The sequence below is a fragment of the Anarhichas minor genome, unplaced genomic scaffold (assembly GCF_050575085.1).
Source record: "Anarhichas minor isolate MPS153535 unplaced genomic scaffold, ASM5057508v1 ptg000043l, whole genome shotgun sequence".
NCBI classification, from domain to species: Eukaryota; Metazoa; Chordata; class Actinopteri; order Perciformes; family Anarhichadidae; genus Anarhichas; species Anarhichas minor.
Window position 1 is genome coordinate 2,343,299 of NW_027466489.1, and position 24,119 is coordinate 2,367,417.

The following is a 24,119-nucleotide window of genomic DNA, read 5'->3' on the forward strand; positions in this document are numbered from 1 at the left end:
CAAGGCATGACAGAAATCCTCCCTTGGAATCTTGTGTTTCCCAGTTTGACGCCCAAATGGTCTAATTTTGATTTCTACGCAATCTATCACATGATGCTTTGCACAGAATTTATTTACCAGCTTTTCAAGCTTTTCCTCCACTCAAAAGGACTTTTTGTATTTATGTCTTTACTTCCGCCTTCAAAAGGTCTGCGTGGTAAAGCACTTGAACGCAGCAATGGAAAAAAGCAACTTCCTTAATGTAAGTCACTGCATGTTGTAACATCTTGAGTTACAACATCTTGAGTCATTGCAAGCTATAACCCTAAAACAAACAAGGACTAAGGATGGATTTTATACATATCCGAGCCATGGCAGATGAACTGCTGACTGAATGGTGAAACCGCTGCAGTGACACAGACTGTGTTTCCATTGCTGCTGAGGGTGTAATTTGGTCAGCCAAGCCCTCCTTGTGGATATATGCAGGCTCTCACTGCGTGGGGAAGCTTGCCATTTAGAACTGAAACAGTGATGTCTTGGGGGCGAGCCTTCTCTTTCCCTGTGATGTCGTGCCGCCTAGCCTCAGTCTCGAGCGGCATGCTTCACTCTGTGGTTAACCATTGTCCCAGCCCTCCACTTCATCCAGGGGGCCTCCCTCTCCCTTCCAGCGCTGACAGCTTAAAACTCCGTTTTTAGTGGGAGCCCGGAACCAGAGCTCAGGGAGGGATACCACTTGACTGCTTCAGTCCTGACAGAATTGACTGGCTGTCGCAGACATGCAGTTACGTTCCCTGCATGCAGTGTTTGTTATTTTTCTGTAAAAGAGAAAAACAGAAAAACAGTGGCAAAGCAGGCGAGCCGAGAGAAGTGCCCCAGGAAAATGTGACACCGATGTGCATGAGTGACAGGGAGGACTTTTGAAAACAGTCTTTCACGAAAAGGGAACTCTGAACCAGCAGCTGCAGCGCTACATTTGTCAGATGAGTTTGGAAAAATAGGTCACGCACACCAGTAGTGTGCCCTTCCCTCTCAGAAACCATGAGCAATTGGAGAATTATTCCCTAAGTAGTCCCAGCTCTTTGAGTTGCTTCACTGGCTGCGGTTTAGACAAAGTGAGGGACCCCTCTGTGGTTCTTTACAATCTCAGGAGAATGTAAATGTCGGCCTGAAGCTAAAGTGAAAATGATTGTTTCTCTTCTTTAAACACCACCAACATAAGTCCTGTGCACTATTATTACACTCCTTGACTAAAGAAATCCTTCTGATGTCCGTATTTGATTCTGCTCTGATTTGCTACCATGAAGTGAAGAAATAAAAAGATCAGCGTTTACAGCGTAGATAAAACACACAGTGAGTAGTTTGACACACGACATGCCTTAATTGCTTTCAAGAATGGTAACTGGTTCAAACGCATCAAGTGCCTTTAAAAAGATTTATGTATGATATTAGAGACCTCACATTTTCTATATGATCTATACATAACCTCAGTATACAGCCACCACCTCATACCTTCATTCCTCTCTGACATGCAACAAGGCTTTAAACCCACATATTTCTGTGTAAAGATGCTAAACATGGATGCCCCACTTTCAGCTTGATTTATACTCCTGCGGCTGTGCGTCTATGTGTTATGTGCCGGCACCTCTCACACACGGCAGGCACACATAGTACTGCAGTGGATTGTGCTTAGCATGTTATTTCTTTTTGGTTTGGACTCGCGGTTTTCAAATCCTTTGTCAGGTGGTCATTAATTTATGTGATAAACGTGATTCAACAGTTCCATTTAAGTTTGGCCCAACAAAACTCCAGGGCTGGAAAGAAACATGGAAGAGTTGGATGATGAGGAGGAGCTCTTGTGCTTAGATTTAATAAAGGTGTTGTTGTTGGAACAGGATGTGATGGTAGTTGTCCAAAAAATGAATTTCCTAGCTCTGATGTCCAATCAAACGTCTGCGGTGCAGGTGCGTAGTGACATTATTCAGGAGGTGCTCGGCACATATGCAGCTCTCTACGTGCTTGGCAAACCATACTTAAGGCTCTGCGTAACCTCTGCGCCAGCATCTACACAGAAATATAAGTTAGGCAGAGAGAGAAAGGGGGGGGGGGGGGGGGGGGGGGGGGGTGAGACTGGAGCAGCTGGAATATGGTCAAACCCTTGATGGCTAATATTAAGGCCAAAATTATTTGTTTCAAGGATACTTTTATACAGCCTATATTGGAGGAACTTGTGACAGTACAATACAATTAGATTCCTGCTCTGCCATTTTTGCCCTTTTTGCAACCAGTTCAGTTACATGCAATGAAAAATTGCCTCCATTGCTGCCGCTCTGTGAATCACAACGTTCAGTATGACATATTCTGTATATGACGTATTATGAGAGCAGACAGTATATATCGTCATGAAGAGCCCGTCCCCTTCCACTGGACACTTGCTCCACAACATAATCTCCCCTTCACCGTTTAAAAGGACAGGAATTGAAAGCACAGTGGACACACAGGAAGCCCTCTGAAAACAATAGTGGGATGTTGAAGACTCCTGACCTTTGACCCTCACAGACAAAACCCTGTGTTGGCAGCTGTGTTAAAGCACCGTATGGTGATGTTTCTAGCAAAGGTTGAATGAACTGAACTGTCTACTGGAATTGCACTCCTCCCAAACTTGTTTGTGAACTGAACACTCACCTCATGCAAAGTATCTGCACAAAGTTTGGTTCACAGAGACCAGATGCATCCAATGAGAGCCTCCATCTCAATTCTCATGCAAGGTGTTATATTTAGAGATCGGTGAAATGTCAAAGATATGTTTGAGTGTTTGGACAATGCAGATGGACATCAGAGAAACTGATAATGCAGTAAGTGAGGTTTGAAAAGTTTCTACTGACTGTAGAAATCCGTTGTTGCTCGAGCTGAATTCAGCCTCTGTTCTCAAAACTACAAACATTTTATAACCTAGATGGGGAGAGTTGCTCTGATCAACAGAACTCGCAATATCTGTAATGTTTTGTGTTTTTGTCTCCCTCAGGCAAAATGCAGCTTAGTGCAAAAACTTGTCAACAACTTCCCCTACAGATGTAAAACTGATCCTCACTAAAAAAGGACTGTTGACCTTTCCTCAGCACTTAGAGGGTATCATTGGCTCTGATGCATTATGGATACATTTATGGGCTTAGAACAAGTCATTTCTTATCATCTCATACAAATTAACCTGCACCTGCAGCGTTTTAATGCAAGTCTGCTGTTTAAGCTGCCAGAGAAGGAACAGGAGGGATGGATCACTTCACTGCGGGGCAATAAGGCTAAAATTGATCTTACATATTGATGGGTTTGACAGTATATGTGTCTGCTCTACAGATTTTGCAGGCACGTTTAGCATGCATGTCAATGTTTCACTGAATCTATGAGAAGTACAGATTCCACTTCATGTTTTTGGATACTGGTGCAATGACTGTGGAGGAAAGAACTACATGTCTCTGTGTAATTGGGATAAATTATAAATCATAACCAGCCTCAGAAGGTATTAAACACTTTGACAATGACATCTTTAGGTGTTCACATCACCATGCAGTAAGACACACATACTGTGTGTAGACACACACACACAAGACAAAAGCCACTCTGAGCCAAATTTCACGAACCTAATCCCCAAGTCAGCTCTGCAGTATCTGGGCTCTACACTGCAGAGCCAAATTCACAAGAAACGCAGACACACAGACAAACGCAACCCTTATCCAGACCTTAATTCACTCTCTCTCTCTGTGCCTTGCACTGAGTCTTATAATACAAGTTCCAGTCGTTGAACTAATCCCCCTACTTCTCTGTTCTTTTTTTTTAAATCCCTAATGATTAATGCAATTTTTGGATTCATGAGGGCATACTCCTGATGTCAGTGCAGGTTCTTCTCTTTCTGTCTCTCTCCTGTTCCCTCATTAGGCCAGGCTGCTGCAGCACATGTACTCAAAGATAAGACAACAGGAGCTGAGACCAATCAATGGCAGAGCAGAGGTGAACCGACGGAGCGTCCTACAGCAAGATGTCAGCTGTCAGTCTCTGGGTCGTCCCTCACTCCTAATCCTCCTTCCTAATTATCTGCTGGTTTATTGGATTTTCCACTGGCTGTTCTGTCAACCTAAGAATCAATCAAATGAGCTTGTCTCAAGCAATTTTTCCACTACCTTCTAGTCTCTTATTGAAAATGAACGCCATTAGGCAACTGCTTCCTGTCAGTGATAATAAGCTAGATGATAAACAGCTCATTGAATCTCTTAAACTGTAATAAACCTCCAGCCCCACTGCTTTGAAGGAAAAAAACACTCCTGATGACAATAAAATAAACATTAACGACCAGTTTTTGCTCTGCTTCACAATGCAAGTAGAGGAAATTCGTCCCAGACTTCCTCTGTATCGGCTGCATCGTCATCACGTCGCACGAGTCTGCCGCTTCAGAGAAGCCCGAGCATGTAAAACTCCAAGCGGAAACACGCCCTTTCAGAGTCTCGCTGCCCATCACTGCTGTATCCAGGATCCAGGACGGCAGGACCAGGCTGAGAGGTGTCTCCATGGCAACACAGGCGTGCACCAGTCCCCAGGGAGCAGCTTATTGGAGGAGTGGTGCAGTCTGATGGATGTGGACGGCTGGCAGCATAGAGTGAGGCTGCACGTAGGGATGTATGCACTGAGACGTGGTATACAATTGCAAAGCTGACAAGGTGTCCACTGATCAAAGCACTCAAACTCATTTCACTATTTCCTTCTGGTTGCCTCAAATTAAAATAAATACTCCCACAGCATATGGTATTTACAAATGCACTGGAAGTTTGAAATGCATTTATGAACCAAGGACGTCTCTTCATCGGCTCGAGTAGGTGAAACAGAGAGCAGAGTTTATAGTTTTAAAAACTCTGGTGAGTCACAACCAAAGGAGCTCCTCATATTCTGCACATTCTGACTTCATATTCTGCAAATTACAGTAAACTGTATCAGCTACATACCATATAAGATTGGCAGCTTTATGTGACAATAAACTGAATATCTTTCAGGTTTTGGACTGATGGTCAGACAAAACTAGCAATTCAAAGACACACCCTTGGGCTTTGAGGAAGATTGTGGTTTTAAATAAATAAACTTAATACATTTCAAATAATCATTAGCAGCCTTACAGTAAATTAATACTTAAAGCAGATAAAACAAAATGCCACTCCTTTTTGCGCTCCTAATAATACTGAGCCTGTGCCATTTTTGCTTCTATTTCTACCAACAGTGGTGGGTGAGAGGGATTTGTGAGCTGCAAATAGGTACACTCTTTAATTATCTAAAGTCTATAGTGGGACCTGCACTTCACCGGTGCCTAATAAAGTTAATTTAGCAGGTCCCAAGCCTGCACTAGAAGAACTTAACTAATTACTTCATCACATAGTCACTTCTTCATCCTCTCGTTGGGGGGTTCTTTTTTACACAACTGCCCTGTTTTCTCTGTTTCTAAGGTTACAGTCTCTCAGCAGGAAGTTTGTTTATTAATTCATTTTTTTTGTATCAACTATTGCTTCATCTCACCATGGATACTTGTTGGGTAATAAAGCCAAATCATTTCATAATTTCCTGTCATTTTCTATTTGCCAGGCAATAAAGGGAGCAACTGAACTGCCGGTTAATGACCTCTCTCACATTGTGAAGCTTTTGAGACGATCAAAAAAACGTTTTTGTTTATTGATAAAATAATAACAGTTTAAAATTGTGGCATTTAAGAAGAAAACAATTACAAACATAGTCAAAATCCATTCAAACGTTTTAAATGTATACAGAGAGCACGCTGACACTATATACTATTTTACTACATAATGTCACATTATAAAGTTACTGAGGACTGAACCGAAACACTCTTATCACTTCGACCTGAGCTTGTAGAGTTTCTCCTGCCTTTAGTGTCAATCTCTAATGGCAAAGTCTGGGTGTATTCAAAGCTCAAGACCATTTAAATTCAGATTTAAAGTTTTGCTATTTTGGTTCAGAAAATAAGGTTTGTATGTCAAAAACATATCCATTCATTCAATAACTTACAAATTCAATGCATGCTTGGTCTTATCGCTCTTGATTTGAATTAAATTTAAGTGTAACAGCCCTGTAACTAGGTTTCAGTCCTCCAGCAAACAGCAGTGCATTACTGGACTTTTAATACAATCATGGTGTTGACAGCTACACTTCTCCAGACAGTCTTGATTCATTCAGCATACACAACTGAATAAAAGGAGATGTGAATTCATGCACTGACTGGCACCAAATAACCAAGAAAATGAATGTGTGTGTGTTCTGTTTAAATGACCCTTTGTCTACTTTATCAAGGCTAGCACACAAACCAGAAAAAAAAAAAATTCAGAGACTGTCTTAAAAAAAACCAATATATTCATGTCATACTGAGCTATCATCCTGCAGTCTGCCACCAGAGTTCTCTGGTCTCTGTAAACTCATGAACTCACGAATGCAGCTGCCACTTGATAAATTGAGAGTTTGTTCTGTCTGTTTCACAAGGATTTGAGAGATAATCAGCTTTTCATGAAACTGGTGATCTGCCAGTATCATTTAAATGGTAACAGCCACAGGTGACCTCTTATCATCTTTGTCACACTTAGTCTGAGTCTAAGATATTGTATGTGGACATGTTGCCTCTTTTACCACCATAACAAAGACACATTTTGTCAAACTTCTGCTTTCCTCTGAAGTTTTGTTAATAAAATGTAGGTACAAAAAACTTTAAAAGAAAAGTACAACATGTGTGCAAACACAATTATTTACTTTCTTGCCTTAAATAGGAGGATTGATACCACTCTGATGTCTGTGCATTAAGTATGAAGCAATCTTCGGCTAACTTAGCTTAGCATAAAGACTGGAAGAGAGAAAAAAAACTAGCAAGAGCACACACAATCATTTACATTTTTGTGTGTGGATTAAATCAAGCAGCAACCTCCGCTGTTGACAAATGAAGCCAACATGGAAGTGTCAAAAACTGCTTTCCTCAAATGGCCACTTGAGGCTGACTCCAACAGCGAGTCAATCCCCATAACCCCCCATGCATTCATTCAGCTGAAATAAACATGTTTACAGTCTGGTACAAAAAACAGTTTAGGTCTCTATAGCTTATATTCCTATTCATGAAAAGGGGGGATTTTTATACAACTCATCTGTTTAAAGTACATTAAGGCTTAAATGTGTGCATAATGAAGGGCGTGGCTGCTTTGAGTGACAGGTGGGTGGTCTCAAGTCGTTCGCCACTAGATGTTTCCTCTGCTGCACCACCCACATAGACCCACATAAACTGTAGCGATAGCCGGAGCCACGAGCTTCACAACGGCTCTTCAGAAATCTTTCAGGCGAAGTCACGAGGACTATGTCCATATTAAACACAGTCTATGGACTAAACGAGATGTGTGAATTAGTGACCTTTAGAGATGCTGGTAGGCCAGGGGCAGGCTACCTGTTTCCTTCTGTATTCAGTCTTTATGCTAAGCTAACTGGCTGTTGGAGGTAGCTTCATAGTTATCTTACACACACAAGAGCAGTATCAAGTGTCAAACTTTTCCATTAACTTCACTTCAGTGTCTATTTATAGAATGAAATCACACCATCTTAACTCAGCAACAGAGCAATTTGAGCTGCCCGTTTGTTTGACTAGTCACTTCCACAGCACAAACAAACCAACCCTTAATGAAACCCAAAATCTATTGGACCAAAGAACACACAAGCTGCCCCACTAAAGATTATTATGTCTAAATAGCTAGTAGATGTTTTTTGTTATTTTCAAATGTTCTCTCAGTCAGCAGCAGCTTTGCCAAACAAGCTGCCGGTGAGTCAATGCGACCATTTCTCTCCCAACTCCCAACATGTCAGTTTCTGCACAGCCCGCTTCATGTTGCCCAGCAGGATGTTGATAGCTAACTGACCAAATCCCACCATGATGGTAACAAGCTCTGATCTTGACAAAATTACCAGCATCAATTGACGGACACATTTTTACATTTTAACGTTTATCTCCCTCAGCAGAGCTGTCTGTAGCCTGGAGCAACAACAAACACGCAGACACACCTAGTGTCTCACACAATCATCATCAGCATTTTATCAAACTGACTCACCTTTTCAGGTTATTAGTAGGATCATTCTATCAGACAAGACATACTGAAGTTTTATTTTCATATAAGGGGTGAGAAGTGTGGTTTCTGAAAAATACATGCAGAGCCTGTGACAGGACTGGTTGGAAATGAATGTTGATCAAATTACTTTCAGGATTTTATTTGGTCTGCTTGAGAGGTTAAACTTGTTTGCATTTAGTCCGGCAGAAAGGAACTATAGCAACAAAAAGAAACCTGAATCCAGAGGTGAAAAAGCCCTGCTTCCTTTTCAGTGTCACCTCAAGTGTGTTTGTGTATGTGCGTGGCTGGAAGGGCCGGACATTAATGAGTACATCTGGAGGACACTGAACAATTTCCAAGAGCAGTTGCCTTCATTTCCTCCTGCCTACAGGAAAAACAAGTGAAAGTAAATGAAGCCTTGTGTGAATTCCATCACATTAAAACTGATCGTCCTCTCAAACACTATGTGCCTGTCTTTCTGTATGCCCGTCTTTGTGCGTGGGTGTATTGGTGTCAGCGCGGGTAATGACTGTCGTGGTCGTGTCTGAGTCAGACAATAGTTACATCTAGGAAAAGACTGCTATCAAACTAAGCCAACTAGTTAAAGCAATGATCACACCGACTTTTATTTCCTAAATACTGCAGGAAATGTGGAAGTTTATACTGCAGCTATATTTCAGTCTCAAACCTGGAGCTTAAATGTCAAACAGCTGCTGATGGCTGAGCCCGGGGAGGAACACTTCACAAGCTGCCTCTTAAACTGGCAAACAGGAGGAGGGAGAGCTGCTCTCCAGCAAACACACGGTGGTAAGCTCCAAAACAGAGTTCAAGCTCCTCAGTCAGCCTCTCTCTGTTCAGTGTATGAACCCTCTCTATTCACATGCTAATGCAGGATCTGCCGGCTGAACCGCTTGAATAAAGTGAACACCATCTCCGAAGGTTCTTCAGAGACCTCGGCTTTGGGAGAGAGCCTCAAGGGTTGTCAAAAATTCATGAATGACCGTGGGTTAAGATTTTAGCAGAGTGGTTTCTTACACTGCAACAGAGGAAGTAAATTCTATATTATAACACTTGCAGCCAGTATATTTAAGATAACAATATTTCACCATAGCCAAAGTACTGGCAGCATTCTTCTTTGTTGCTGAAACCAAGTGATTTTTGTTTTTTTATTAGACCTCATACATAATAAAGAAACCCTGCGATCTTGTTATGGACCAATCAATGACACACTGATGATTTGGCCCCTTCTGCCATGTACACATTAACCATAAAGCAATAACTCAGAGTAAGACAAGTGCAATTTCCAATCTGAATTTCATTACGCTTCGCTCACTGCCGGCTTCGATTCATAACATTGCCATTGATGTGAGGTTGTGGATGTCGGGAGCAGAGCCCTCCGTGTCTGTAGGCAATGCAACACACCAGCTGTGAATGAGAAACAAGCAGCATTCTCCATAAATTAACATTCACTTCGTACCCCCACAGTTCAAGGGCCCCGTCTAATGCAAAGAGGCAGCACACAGGGCCCGGCTCTATGAAACAAGAGTAATTCTCCCATGGCTCAGTGAGATCTAAGATGAATAATTGATGTCTGAATTACCAAAGAAATGGCCTGGAGTAAAGTCGAGAGCAGCAGAATAAGATATTGGCAGAAACAAGACATGCAATTTTCTGAATGACCGGCACATGCCAAGAGACAAAGCTAAGGTTATAGAGGCACAGAAAGTCTATTTGGTAGGACTAGCAGCTGAATCACAACAATCAACACAAAGAAGAATGTGAATCCTGCAAATTCAACGGCTCACACATCCAAAGGTCTGGACTTGTACAAGACTCGGGGGATGATCAGCTGAAGCCCCTGAGGCGTAACATTAGTAAAACCACTGAGAGTGCCAGTAATGGGTCCAGGGCCTTGAAACTGAACCCCAGCTCCACTTAGGGAACTGTCTGCACCATAACCAGTCTACTCTGCTTGTATGTACAGTATGCCTCCGTCATTTTTACACCACACAGCAGAATAAACTGTCACTTTATGTATTAAGTGGTTGTTTATTTGGGTGGCCTGTATTTCATAGGTTGCTCCCTACAAATACTTTGAATACATTATTTATCATCTTGTTTCTTCACAAAGCTTAAATATTTTTAAATAATCAACACAGTCATCATCATAGACTGACTCTGTAACCAATACAGTCAAGTTGACCGCATGTCACTGTATCCACAGTTTCATAACTCACTAATGAGACTCTTTTACAACCAAATCATATCGCTAAACCATCAGTTTATAATCTGCCCTCTGGTTTGAGATAATTAGGATTCTAAAATAGTAAGTCAAATCATACCAAAGATGAAGTTACTTTAGAGTATGGAAAAGGATTTTTTTTTTTAAGATTACATTAAGCCACAGAGTGTCAAACAGTCAAACTGACTATGAATCAAAGGCACCTTGACGTTATAAGACACTGAATGTGTACAAGGAATATGCATTGAATGCATTGATCAACATCTTGAATGCATTGGTCAACATATCTCCCCACACCAGCCACAGTAAACCAAACACAGGCCCCAAAATGTGAAAGAATGAGCTGCAATAATATAAGCCAGTCCTCTATCCTGCACTGATTTCAACACAGGGATCATTTTACCCAGCAATCAAGCTGCACAACCACGATCCTAACCACATTATGACGAATCATAATTCAGCACACAGAGACCCCTCTGGGTGTTGATGAATTAATCTCAGAAACCTTTGCACACGAGAGAGAGGAAAATAAAACCGTGGTTCTCCCTCTGATGCTCTGTCATTGGATTGACTGTCACGGTTTACCTGCCATGAAGGGGGGGGGGGGGGCTGTCAGTGCTCTCTGTTTAAACACCATATGCAGTCAAATCTAAAGAGGTAGATTGCACTAACCTATGATACACGAATAAAAAGAAAAGCACAAACATGGAGGAGGATAAACAGGCTCTTGTTGAGCGGACACAGACATCACATTCACACCGCACCTTTCACTTGGGTCTCATAGTCCGCTATGATCTCCTTATCCTTCTTGACTTTCGTAGATGACATCGTTCCTCGGGCTGTTAGGGTGATACCCTGCAGGTCGTGGACTGTCTTGGGTCTTTATAGGTGATGATCCCGGACTTAGCAACGTAGCAGCGCCTTCCTCCCTTTCCTTTCTAGTGGCCGCGCATTGAACAGAACAAAATCTTAAAATGTGTTGTATTCCCGCTGTCCGCGCAGTTTGAATCACCTTATCGGTGCAGAAATAACGCACGAGCAGCAGTCAAACGTTGCATTCTTCTCTTTTTCTGCTCGGTTTCCCCTCTCCTCTTTCTCCTCTTCCTCCTCCTCCTCCTGCCGCTGGTACCAGGCAACTCAGACGCTTCAGCAGGAAAACCAAAATACACAAGCGAGCTCAAAACTGTAAGAACAACATGATGAAGAGAGCGGAGCGTCGCTTGAAGGTTTTCAAGCGGTCAAGTCCTGGTTGTGGCTTCTGTGCCCAAAAAATGAACAGACATGCGTAAGAGCAGCGAGCCAGGCACACGGCATTCGTACTCTGACAAATTGCGTTGCAGGGGAACAGGAATTTAAAAGATCGTCACGTGAGCCTCCTCATATTGTCAGCCACACATCCTCCCACCCTCTCTCTCTCTCTCTCTCTCTCTCTCTCTCTCACACACACACACACACACACACACACACACACAGTGAGAGGCCCGGTGGTGGGGTGTAATCATGAAGGCACTGCTGCTGTGGAAACCGTAAATGCAGACAAACCATTATCCTTCAAAAAGGGGACATTGTCCTTTGCACCACCCTCCATTGTTGCAAACAGGTGTATCGTCATGCCCTCGTTGTACCCATTGATTACTCCACCTGTCCTTCTCTGTTGGCAGAGATGAGGCTGATAATTAAAAGATGAATGTGACAGCAAGAATGTCATTGACAGAAATATCTTTAAACTTACACGCATGTAAAAAGTCATCGTACAAACTGTTCCAAAAACTAAACGTGAAATATGACTGAGCGGATTCCTCATTCCCCTGTGCCTGGTGATGGGAGTGATGGGAGTCATGTGTTTCTTGTATGGAGAAAAGAATATTTGAATTCATATCATGAAGAAAGATGGTCTTTTTCAAAGCATTGCATAGTGACAGGGACTGAGTGTGTTTCCTGACAGATATTGTCATCTGGGTGCTTCACTGTGTTTTTAACAGTCCAAGGAACTCGCTTTGTTGTCTGTCACCTTAGCTTTTCTCAGTTCAGGAGGGAACAGGCTGTTGACTCACAATGAGCTGACTCAAACCTGCAAACTGCCACACACTAGAAGTCCTCTGAATTTCATTTACATCTGCACCACACAGGCTTCAATGCATATTTCAGGCTGACAGGTGGGAGGCCATTTTTTTTTACAGATAGTAGTTTAACATTTTTGCTCCATTTGGAAAGAAATACTGATAGAAAGGATTTTGTAGTAAAAGATCCATCCAAAAAATCGTACCACTTACACTCATGACCCTATATTAGACCTGATGGCGTGTGAGGGCGAAATCCTACATTATTATTATTACTATTATTAACTTTAACTTAACAATTCAATTTTATTTATATAGCACCTTTCAAAGCAAAGTTACAAAGTGCTTTACAATAAAAACAATATTAAATCCATCCGTGGTTCTGGAACCATTCTCGGGGCCCTGCTGGAGGATCTTAAGCAGCAACCAGGCACACATAGCGGGTGTTTGCAGAGCACAGATGTAGGAGCCTGACCATTCGAGGCTTTAAAAACAAGCAGTAAAATCTTTAACAACAATTATAAAACTCAGAGGTGACCAGTGAAGGGCAGCAAGGCCGATCGGTGTGATATGGTCCCTTATATTTGTACGAGGACGTAGCTGAAAAAAAAACCTTTTGTGTTCCAAAAAGGGCATATCTGTGTAAAGCACATTACAGCAAGCTATAGCTCATGTTGGTAGCTAGTAACACCAACTTGAATATGAAATAGGAAGATATGTAATTGGGAAAATGAAGTGGAAGAATTAGTCGCCGAGACTAGAGGGTCGAATTAAACAATTACAGAGATGAGGAAGATGTCTCCAGTGTTCCTCTCACCCAAAGAATATCCATTAACACAAATGTTGGCGTACTCCTGTTTGCCCACCAGTGACGACTCAAGAAATATTCCTTGCCGGCCTTGTGATGTGAAAAGATATTTTCTGGCTGTTGAACACGGCACGCACAACCCTCTTTGCCGGAGGAAAAGACCCTGAGGAATTTAAATGGCCTCTGGCAGTGTACGTGTGTATATCTGTGCCTGTCTTCAGGAAGTCTAGATACGACAGAGAGACAGAGAAAGGGTGTCTTCCTGTGTTATGTTTCTCACTGCATCACACTGTGTTTTGTGTCTTTGCAGTTCCTGTGGTGAGTCTAATTTGTGAGTCAGGCCTTATGTATCACCTACACGTCTGAGGAGTGGAGCGCTGAGAGAGCAGACACATCAGCTGTGACAGAGAAGCCTGCTGGAGGGCCACAGTGACAGCAGGGTGGATTCTGCTTTTGTTTGTGTTTACCACAGAGAAGTCAGCGGAGGTAACCTTTACGCAGCCCCTTCATCCCTCCCACCATCCCTCTGTTCCTCACCCCTATACCTCTCTCATCAGGCATCTCAGGGGGGAAGCCTGGGAAACTGTGACTTCACTGTTTTTTTGGGCACAAAGATCCATTGTGAGATCCTTTTACTATTTCTTTCTATAGAACAAGAGTGGGAACTGCTCTTGTCTCCATATCCAACATGTGAAAAAAAATGCCGCTCTGAGATAGAGTCTGGACTGAATGCTGTGAAAGATAATCATTTATATGTGTTAAGGCATACACATTTTTTTGGCTGCTAAAAAATATTTCAGTGAATCTGTAAATGCGTAGAGACAATTGTTTTTCTTTTTAACCCTAACACAACAAATGGAACAAATGGAATGTTTCTAATAATAATGAACTTATCAGATTTGATTTGCCAGAAATGTTATTGCTTACTTGATTTTTAAAGATTATTTATCTTACATAGATTAAATAATTTGACTGTAGAAATCACAGTTAGGCCTCTTAAACCACTCTGTCAACAGGACATTGTGTGACTCCTATACATCTGATCACTTGCAGGTACTGAATGTCAAATAAAAGTGACAATGTGGGCCCAAAGAAAGCTAGAGTACATGTTTTACTTTATAAATCTCCACTTGCATCTCAAAAATATCAAAAGAATAGCTCACAAAATGAATGAGACTTAATGTGAAGGTGCTTAACTAAAGCGTGGAGTGATCTTCATATTTTTGGAAAAGAAGACAGCAGATAAGCCTTTAGGGCCGCTTCTTCCTAATATTTTCCCTCTTCTTCATCCAGATGAATCTTTGTACGGATTTGAGTTGGATCTCATATCACTCATAATTGAACCTCATTGAATTGAAAAGATCTTTGCACCGTGGGAATCTTGAAATAGGCAGCATGTGAATGAATCTACAGCACTATGAGATATGCAGCACGGAGCCTTAAGTGAATAATCTGCAGTAAATGTTTCAATGTAACGTGAGTGCAGGTTTTGTGCACTGCTCTTTGCTTGTGTTTTGTTGAGTCGGGGTCAACATCCACAATGCCAGTGTAAAATTCCACAGGATATATCATACCTGACTGCTTTGAGGATATTCCCTCGTTCTTGCACGTCTTTTTCTTCACATTGCATGTTATTGCAGCTGAGTTACAGGTGAGCAGCATCTCACCTGAATACACCTGAATTAAGCACAACGTCAAACAGGACTGTATCTGTCTGATCTTCTGTCCAAGCCTCAAACCCTGGAGCTGCATTATTTTATTACTCAGTTTCTTTTCACTGTGAGACACTTTTTCATAATTCTCTTAGCAGAGAATAAGTACAATCATTAGCAATGATAGTTTCTAATGTGTTTGTAAGATAATTTAGTTAGCAAATGTTGTCTTACTCTGTGCAACACTGGCCATCTGTTGTGCAGGACTTTTCGTTCCCTGACATGAACACATGCCCACTCGTCTCTCAGACTTCACACTTACTAATCAGTTGGAAATAATAAACTTGACCTTAAATAAACAGTTAGAAAAACAACAAAACATGTTGTTCATGGAACGAGCTATGATATGGGTTTTTTTTCTGTCAAAAGAAGTCCTGCAGACAAGACATTTAATGATACTTTAATCCTGATTAAATGTTTTAAACCTAACTTAACCACAGTGAATTAGAAAACAGGTACAGCAAATATAAAAAGAGCTGCACTTTATTTTCTCCCAAAGGTGTTTGTTAATAAACAGAGAATTATCTCACTAAGCTTGTACTTCCACTGCCCAGAGGGTCAATTAATCACACAAGGAAATGTGACACAGAAGAGAAGACAGTTATTCGTATCACGACTCTCTACATAAACCGCATTAATCACAAATGATAAGTCTGGAAAGCAGATTATGGGAGACCTTCAAACGACTACGGTGCCTGGCTTGGCCATGGGAGAGATTTATATTTTTCATTAAAAAAATGAAATAAATCAATAGCAGTGTTTTTGGCTATGCTATCGTAAACCATTAAAAAGCCCCAGATCTAGCAGGCATATTGTTACTATGAGTAACTTGTGTGATATGCCTTTGATTTAACTGAATACTCATTGTTGACAATAATATGTATGTTTAATTACATTTTTAAGTTATTTTGAACACATGTCTAGAAAACTGTTGTATCTCTGTCAACCTAATGTCTATACAATGGATTACAATCACTGGTGAACAACAACCCATAATTACTGACCGAATTGTAAGGAAAAATATTTGTATTCATCCATAATTTCTCTATTCCCTCCCACTAAATCTCCTAAGGTTGTTTAGTTGTCTTTTGTATTTCTCTTATCCTATTTACTTCACTTCGTGGTCTCGCTCTTCATGTACTATCTCTCTTATTCTGCTTCTGTATTGTTTGTTGTTTCTGTGAATGGTTTGGTTCAGTGCTCTCAAACTATGCTCAAAAAATGACATCGTGGCGCCCTCTGTCGACTACATATTGGAAAGCTGTACCCGGAAGTAGTAGCCAGTGAAGATGAATGGAAACACAGGATGAAGATCAAACAAGCTGACGCAAACTACATTTCCTGTTTGGGCCTCTGGCTTTCAAAACAAAACCAACGTTTTTAAGATGTAGAGCTATGATTGTTTTAATAATTTGCATTATAATTTAAGCACCATAACCACTTAATGAAGGTCATATAAACAATGGTGACAGTTGTGAAAAAAAATCAATAACTCGAATGTCTAACTTAACTATAGCTGTAATTTGATATTTAATTGTTTTGTTTTTTTTGTCACGTAATTTTAAAATGTATTTAACAATTTAGATACTGAAAAATATTAATTAAAAATAAGATTTTATTTTGTAGGATTTCCGCCGGAAGTCTCGGTGTTGTTGCTGCTGCTGAGGGAAAACATATATTGTCGCCTCGTGTTTGACAGGTTGGTCTGACTTCAGTTAGCAAGTTTAATATAATTAACTCTTAAACTATTGTCATCTTCTGCTACAGTTCAACCGGGGGGCTAATCACATAAACACGTGCCGTGATGCTTAAAAGAAAAGCCGTGTCTGTGGCTAACGTTAGCTTGTTTTTTAGTCGTAACAACTTTCTAGCACCCAAAGCTAACCTTAGCCAGCTAAGTTAACCCCGGTAACATTGCTTCTCCAGCAATGACGTTACAGGTTTATCCACTCTGTTTAATTCAACCGTATTGTATGCTAACGTATGACTTCTACTAGTACACAATATGTCTTTATAACATGTTGCTCTCTTGCAAATGACTCATGTCTGCAAAATATGCAGTATTAACAGTTTGAATACCCCCTCCCCTCTATTCCCCTCCAAGGGTTACACGTGAGCCTCTGAGCTTGGCACCAGCTGGGTTACATATCCTCAGGTTATACCTCTGAGTCTTGGTGAGGTGCAGCCCACAAATACAGCATGTCCTCCCAGGAAGGTGGGGCTGCAGAGCCAGGCCCTGACACAGTGGGACCATCTACCTCTTCCTCCACGAACAATGATGCTGTCACCGGGGACGTCATCACTGTCACTATTGGAGCAACCGTGCCTACAGGATTTGAGCTCACTGCTGCAGAAGAGGTCAAGGAGAAAATTGGGGTTGATGCACGAATCAGCAAAGATCGTGGTCGCATCTACTTTCCAATAACCACTGACGAGCTTTTCCAGGTAGGAAACCTAAAATCAAAGCATGCCTTTTTTCTCCAAAGTGCTTAATTTTCCTGGGTGAACATAAAACCTCCGTCTAAAATGTTTGTCTGTCCATTCTTTGAATATCTAGGTCCATCTTCTGAAGTCTGTGGACAACCTGTTTGTTGTGGTTGAGGAATATCATCTTTACCCATTCAAAGAATCAAAGGTAACTTAAAACCAGCATTATTCTGTTATAGCTGATATTTATTGTCAGGGGTAATAAACACAGTGTTTGTGCAGGAGGAGACCTTGATGGAGATGATGCAGCTTGCAACCACCCTCCCCTGGACTAATGCCTTAGCGGTTTGGAAACTAAATGGCACCCTAAAAAAGAAGAAAGGCTACCGGAAAGGAGGAAATGGCACCAAAGTAAAATCTAAAAGAGAGGCCACTGATGCAACTGTGGCTGACACTGAGCAGCAAGAGCTACCTCAGGCGGCGTCTGCTGCCGAAAGCCAGACGAAGGCAGAGAGCACGGCGTCTGCTGCCGAAAGCCAGACGAAGGCAGAGAGCATGGCGTCTGCTGCCGAAAGCCAGGCGAAGGCAGAGAGCACGGCGTCTGCTGCCGAAAGCCAGACGAAGGCAGAGAGCACGGCGTCTGCTGCCGAAAGCCAGGCGAAGGCAGAGAGCACGGCTGAGGCGGAGACCAGCGCACAGGACTCGGAAGAGGCAGAACCCGAGGCCAAAGTCACCAAGTTCCGTGTGACGTGCAACAGGGCTGGTGATAAACACAGCTTTACCTCTAACGAGGCAGCCAGAGACTTTGGTGGGGCTGTGCAAGAATTTTTCCAGTGGAAAGCTGACATGACAAAGTTTGACATAGAGGTAGGCATCCTTGTTCAGACGGCACCGATGCAAAGCGAATACATTCATCACACTGGCCAAGACAAACCCTGCCTGTGCAGGTGGATTTGCGAGGCATGAGCTAATGTTTAGTTTGAGGAGTAACAAAAGGAAAAACAACAACTCTGTTGAGTAACGTATTCCGAGAACATGAGCTGTTCAAATGTGAAAAGGTGAAATATGCGTCATTGTATTATAAGATGGAGATGATGTGTTTTCAAAGTGATAACATTTTGTGGCCATCTACATTTTGTAGGAAAGTCTTTTAATTCTTGGCAGCAGTTGCCAGTTGTGTGTAACTTGACGACTAAAACTGCAGTTTGTTCACAGACTAAATTCAGTTTTAGTGCTTATTCTGGGTGAGCTGATATTTAACTCATGTTCAGGTAGATGTTGAAATAATTAGTCAATTCTAAATGTGTTTGCTTTGTGCTTGCACCTTTCAGTTTACTAAATAGACACGAATATTAGGCCGCTAAGAAACACTTAACCTACATCAAAATAGATTTTTTTGACGATTGTTTCAGCTCCATAGAATACATAAATGTATTCGTGGTTACATTGATTATTGCTTTCTAATCATGCACTGTGTGTTCCTGAACTGTAGGTGCTACTAAACATACACAACGACGAGGTGGTGATCGGCATTGCACTCACAGAGGAGAGCCTTCACAGGAGAAACATCAGTCACTTTGGACCCACCACTCTGCGGTCCACCTTGTGTTATGGCATGCTCAGGTAAGTCTACAACACTGCTCAAGCTCTGCTTTTCAATGTCCCGGGGAGGTAGTAAGGTTCTTGTTTAGCTTTTGGTAATATGTATATCATTTAAATAAGGTATGCAAAAAGAGTTGGTGACAAGCATACTGCAAGCTGACTCTCACCTACAGTTACAGCAGATCTCATTGTGTTAGCCTCCTCCCATTCACACAAATAGACACACATGAAGAAAATGGTGCAAACAGACAAAGACGAGGGCCACATAAACTACATTCTCATCAGCAGGAAAGTGAAAAATGCTCCACAACTTGTCTAATTGATGAGTGAACTATGTCTTTGAGTACTTATGCAAAGCATAAGTTGGCCAAATGACGTAGAGAATAAAATGATCAATACATTTATACTATTCAATGTAATATTTTCAAAAGACATTGGTGCAGCTGTGCAACAATCCTTCCATCTGGTAGTAGACATGACTCAGCGCTTGCAGGCCAATCCAACACCATCATGCTGGCCAAGAACAACTCTTCTCTGGAGATAAAATTACAAGTCACGACTTAGTGTTGATTTTAAGGCGTAACAAAATACTGTAGACAATCAACACCACTGCTAAGTGACATGTTTCATAAAGATTAGCACATAAATAAACAGTATGTGGGAAGTAAAAATGCATTCTTTAGTACGCCGTTAACAGAGTAGCTCTTGTGGTTCATTTCAGTCCACATTACAAGCGGATGAGAGGTTGAATAGGAGAGGATAGTTGGCAGAGATCATTGACCGTGTTCAATGCCTTCAATCAGTTCAGGCATCATGGAGGAAGGACATGATGGTTTGTACAACACGTAATTGGTCCAGATATTTACGAGTCATTACTTTAATAGTCCATGCAGACACACAGGTGGTGTATTATCTGTTTGAAGTTGAATATGCAAATCACTGTTAACGGGTCATGCTGCAGCTACTGTTTCTTCAGAGGTACATTCAGTATATGATCCAAAATAAATAGTAATAATTGGTAATTACACAGAAACTTAGTAAAATGAAAACACCTTTTGTGCACATTCCAGATGAGTACAATGAGAGCAAAGAAATACAAATCATATCAACGTAATGCAGTGCAAACCAAAGAACTATGAATATTTGATGAAATTCAAGCATTTTAACATTTAGCCATTCTACTTGTTCCATTTTTAATCGGTTCTAATAAAGCGATGAATGCATTAGATACAGATAATGTTGAGGGAGGAAAGGCGCAGTTGGGTTTGATGTCATCGGGTAGTATTTTTAAGTAATTGAACAATTTTATGAGAGTCGTGTTTAGCGTTTCTGCTGGTGCGAATTGCGTTAGATCCGCTGTCAATGACTGTATTTCTCACTTTGTAATAAAAGTCAGTGAAATCAAGTGAAATCAGTCTTTAAATATTCTAGTTAAGACGGCATGAGGGGTGAGTAGAAATGTGTGTGTAATGTAATTCTGCAGTTAATCTAATGATTTAGAGCAGCAGAACTGGTGGATGCTGTATTGACATGTATGAGAATATAAAACGAGTCCATGTGATAATAAAACACATCATGTTGTACTGGTGATAAACTATTCATACTCTGTTGTCTGTTGACAGGCTTTGTAAACCTCAGGCATCAGATATAATACTTGATCCAATGTGTGGGACTGGAGCTATACCATTGGAGGTGAGACTTGCTGTACCTGGGCTACAATATTCCCTAAAAATATACACCGTGTGTTACTAAACCGCTCTCACATTCTACAGTACAGTGTCATATGCCCAGCACCTCACACTGAGAAACACATCGTCACTGCACCACTGCTACTGATCAAGTCTTCTGATGACCCACATAGAATTAACTTCATGAGCGAACTACAGACTGAAGACTTCAAGTGTCAAATGATGAGTACTGATGAATATACACTTTTTCTGTGTATTTATGCTTTTCTTCACCAGGGGGCCATTGAATTTAACAGTTCATTCTACCTTGCCGGTGACAACAATGACATGGCAGTTAACCGCACAGTAAATAACGTATGCCACATCCAGAGACGGAGGGCAGAGAAAGGCAGGTGAGAGGCTGCACAGCTGGACATCTCATGAGGAGGTAGTTTTAATATGACATTTTGTGTAGTTGATCGTCATAATGATTTAAAATCCCTTTTTTGGCTCATTTCAAACAGTGCATCTGGATTGCCCATCGACACGGTGCAGTGGGATCTTTGCAATTTACCCATAAGGACCGGCTCTGTCGACATTGTCATCACTGACATGCCCTTTGGGAAGAGGTACCATAATAACAGTGGTGTACAGTACATGGCTGATTAAATAGTATGTAGAAATTATGCTGAATAAGTCAATGTTTTGAATACTTGGGTACCAAGGTCTAAGCTGACTCTAGCATAACCACGGGGCTTTAGCTGTTTGAAAATTGAATTTTGTAACAGAAAATACTCAACAATAGATCAAGATTGATACTCAATCTTTCAGCACTTTCACCCCAACTACGAGTTAAAATCTTTCCGTTGTCTTCCTGAAGAATGGGCTCAAGGAAGAATAACTGGGACCTGTACCCCTCCTGTCTGAGAGAAATGGCCCGTGTGTGCACTCCAGGCACAGGGAAGGCCGTCCTGTTGACACAGGACAAGAAGTGCTTTACCAAGGTAACCGTACACTCGAGCAGATAACCGGGTTTCCAGCTAAGATGTCGATGAAAGTTTTCCAAGTAAATAAGATTGCATTACATGAGAACTTACAAATGAGTCACAAGTCCTGTCCTGCCAACAACTTCCTGATAATTGTAATTGAAATGGTTGATTGCTTAATCCAAATGTTAATTTGGATGCACGCCTGTTGCATGCAGCAAACTGCCTTCTACAAATACAACAACTGCCTTTACCGGTAACCTTTCATTCATAAAGCAGCACCTAACTCACACCAATAAACAAATAACGACGATGAGTCCTTTAACCTTAGACAGCACAGAAATGTGGAAGTGGGTGCATCAACAAAAACTGAGGCAATAAACTTAATATTGTCACTAGTTGCATCATTTTGGAAGCATGATTACTCCTCGGGAGTCGACAACATGCACCCGTTTTCAGTTTTGTCAAAATTTGTACTAATTTACACTGAGGTGGGAACCGGTAGATGGACCTGCTCAGCAGTACATTGCGCCCTCTGATGCTCCGCCATTTGTGTTGATTAGACGTGTGTTCTGTATACAGTAAGAAAATACACAATTTAAATACCATGTTCCACCCAAAAACAATTTTGTTTTTATCTCCACCCTTGTACTAACAATAGCTCTTCTTTCTCCACGCCTCAGTGAGCTTGAGATGGAGGCATGTCAAGATTACAACTAAATAGTACACTGTGTGTACAAGTATAACACCTGTTGCCATGAAAGTAATTCTAAGAACAATTCATTTAAACAAAGTTCACACACTGACCAAGTTATTGTGTAATGTTTCATCATTTCTCAGTAGTCAGGATCGGCCAAACCAGGGAGGGAAAACATGCGCTGCTCTTAGCAAGTATAACGTGACAACGGCATAGTGACGTAGAACAAGGATCACTTTTGTTGTTATTAATTCCTGCAGTTAAACTTGCTGTACATTTCTCCCTGATTTACATTTATAGTGAACATGTAAAGTGTCCTGATACACCATTTTCCCAAACTGTTACAAAGAGTTTTCTCATCAAAGCAATCCTGTCACATCTGTATCAGTGTTTCTCTAACTTTAATGCACATTGTATTCTCAAAAATGAGAATACAATGTGCATTAAGACCACTCTACCTGTCAACAATATACTGTAAGCATATCTCTTAAGGTAGTTAGAGTTTTTGCTCTGTAACCAGTCATGCCTCATGAGACTGAACATCTGTTCTTTACACCTCATGACACATACCTATAAGGCATTTTAGTAAAGTAAGCTGTCCAGTGTATTATGTCATTAACGGCTGTTATCACCATGCTAGCGGCAATGATGATAAACGGGTCTAACATTCATCACGCATGACAGAATGTTACAATCAGCTGAGTCAAATGGTAAATCAGATTACTGGACCTACAAATGGGGTCATGGGTCGCAAAAATATTAGTAAATGATGTGTTTACTGTTGACTTTTGTGGTATATGGGCTTTCCCAGATTTGGTCAAACTCAAATAAAGGATAATATTATGTAGTAACGTGGCGTTCTATTGTGATGTGGAAAGGGCCGGTGTTTCTTCTACCACAATCCATCAGTTCATCATTTGTAAATGCCAGCGTTTTCTTATGTTTATGCAGCTCCGCATCAAGTTTAAACATCTTAACGTGTACTCTACTTAAAAGCCCATGTGCAGAATCACTTTACCCTCTCTAAATAATCCCCCCACAGTTTGAAGGATGCAGGTTTAACTCAGCTAAGTCTGAGTCATGGAAAAATACTTTAACCAGCTGTATTTGTCCAAGCTCAGAGTTCTTGTTTTAGACGAAACAAATGTCTCATTTGCCCTCATGAGATTTATGTCGTCCCCAGGCTATCTCGAGGATGGGAGGACTGTGGAGGAGGCTGCACACTGTTTGGGTGAATGTCGGGGGTTTACACGCTGGAGTCTACCTCCTCAAGCGGACCGGGGCCGTGTTTGGTCAAACTCCGGAGGATATCCATGAATCAAGAGGGACGGTTAATGCTCAGGGGGATGAGAACGGCGACAAGCAGCTCTCTTAATTCACTTCCTGCGTTTAAGTTCTGAGTTTATATTTGAGGCCGTGTAGGATCAACATTATTTATATTCTCTTTAATAATTCACTTTTATTTTCGTTCATTCAGGTTTTCTGGTCAAGCTTGCCAAGCAGTTTTTATGAATCATTTTTTAGTTTTTCTCATTTTGGATTAAAATGTTTAATTAATGTGGTAAATGGCTAAATGGAAAGAGAACAGATATGTTCATGTTCAGCAGCAGTTGCTTAGTTCTCTCTCTCTCTCTCTCTGTTTGACTGAGGCAGTTCATTTGTCATATTGCTGTTCAGAAACCGGCTGAAAATTGTTTCACTCCTCAGACCCGCTGCATCCACTTCACAGGAACTGCACATTGCCATATTGTTCTGATTAATAAAGATTCAAACAAAAATGTCAGCTGATGTAAATATTCATCACATCAAACATACATGTTGT

The 24,119-nt window shown here is 41.3% G+C and overlaps 2 protein-coding genes across 3 annotated transcripts in view; one reads left to right on the top strand and one right to left on the bottom strand.

Annotated features, from left to right (window-relative positions):
- srgap3 (SLIT-ROBO Rho GTPase activating protein 3) overlaps positions 1–11,166 on the bottom strand; it is a 50,759-nt gene extending 39,593 nt beyond the window's left edge. Inside the window, exon 1 of the mRNA XM_076110933.1 lies at positions 11,103–11,166. Within this exon, the coding sequence (XP_075967048.1) occupies positions 11,103–11,166 (64 nt within the window). The remainder of the gene's footprint in view (positions 1–11,102) is intronic.
- A 5,400-nt stretch (positions 11,167–16,566) lies between these two features.
- thumpd3 (THUMP domain containing 3) lies at positions 16,567–24,075 on the top strand. Of its 2 annotated transcripts, XM_076110688.1 has the most exons (11): positions 16,567–16,617; positions 17,023–17,363; positions 17,476–17,553; positions 17,628–17,852; positions 17,931–18,212; positions 18,838–18,968; positions 20,570–20,639; positions 20,912–21,027; positions 21,139–21,243; positions 21,495–21,618; positions 23,481–24,075. In XM_076110688.1, exons 2-11 carry the CDS (start codon positions 17,118–17,120, stop codon positions 23,670–23,672), a joined length of 1,569 nt encoding a protein of 522 aa, XP_075966803.1. In that variant the 5' UTR covers positions 16,567–16,617; positions 17,023–17,117; the 3' UTR covers positions 23,673–24,075. The 2 variants fall into 2 exon arrangements, with proteins under 2 accessions (XP_075966803.1, XP_075966802.1); XM_076110687.1 differs by having other exon boundaries at positions 17,628–18,212.
- The last annotated feature ends 44 nt before the right edge of the window (positions 24,076–24,119 follow it).

Coding starts and splice junctions, on each gene's coding strand:
- thumpd3 (XM_076110687.1), top strand. CDS start 17,118: ATGTCCTCCCAGGAAGGTGGGGCTGCAGAGCCAGGCCCTGACACAGTG. Junction 17,364..17,475: donor CCACTGACGAGCTTTTCCAG/GTAGGAAACCTA, acceptor TTGAATATCTAG/GTCCATCTTCTGAAGTCTGT. Junction 21,619..23,480: donor ACAAGAAGTGCTTTACCAAG/GTAACCGTACAC, acceptor TGTCGTCCCCAG/GCTATCTCGAGGATGGGAGG.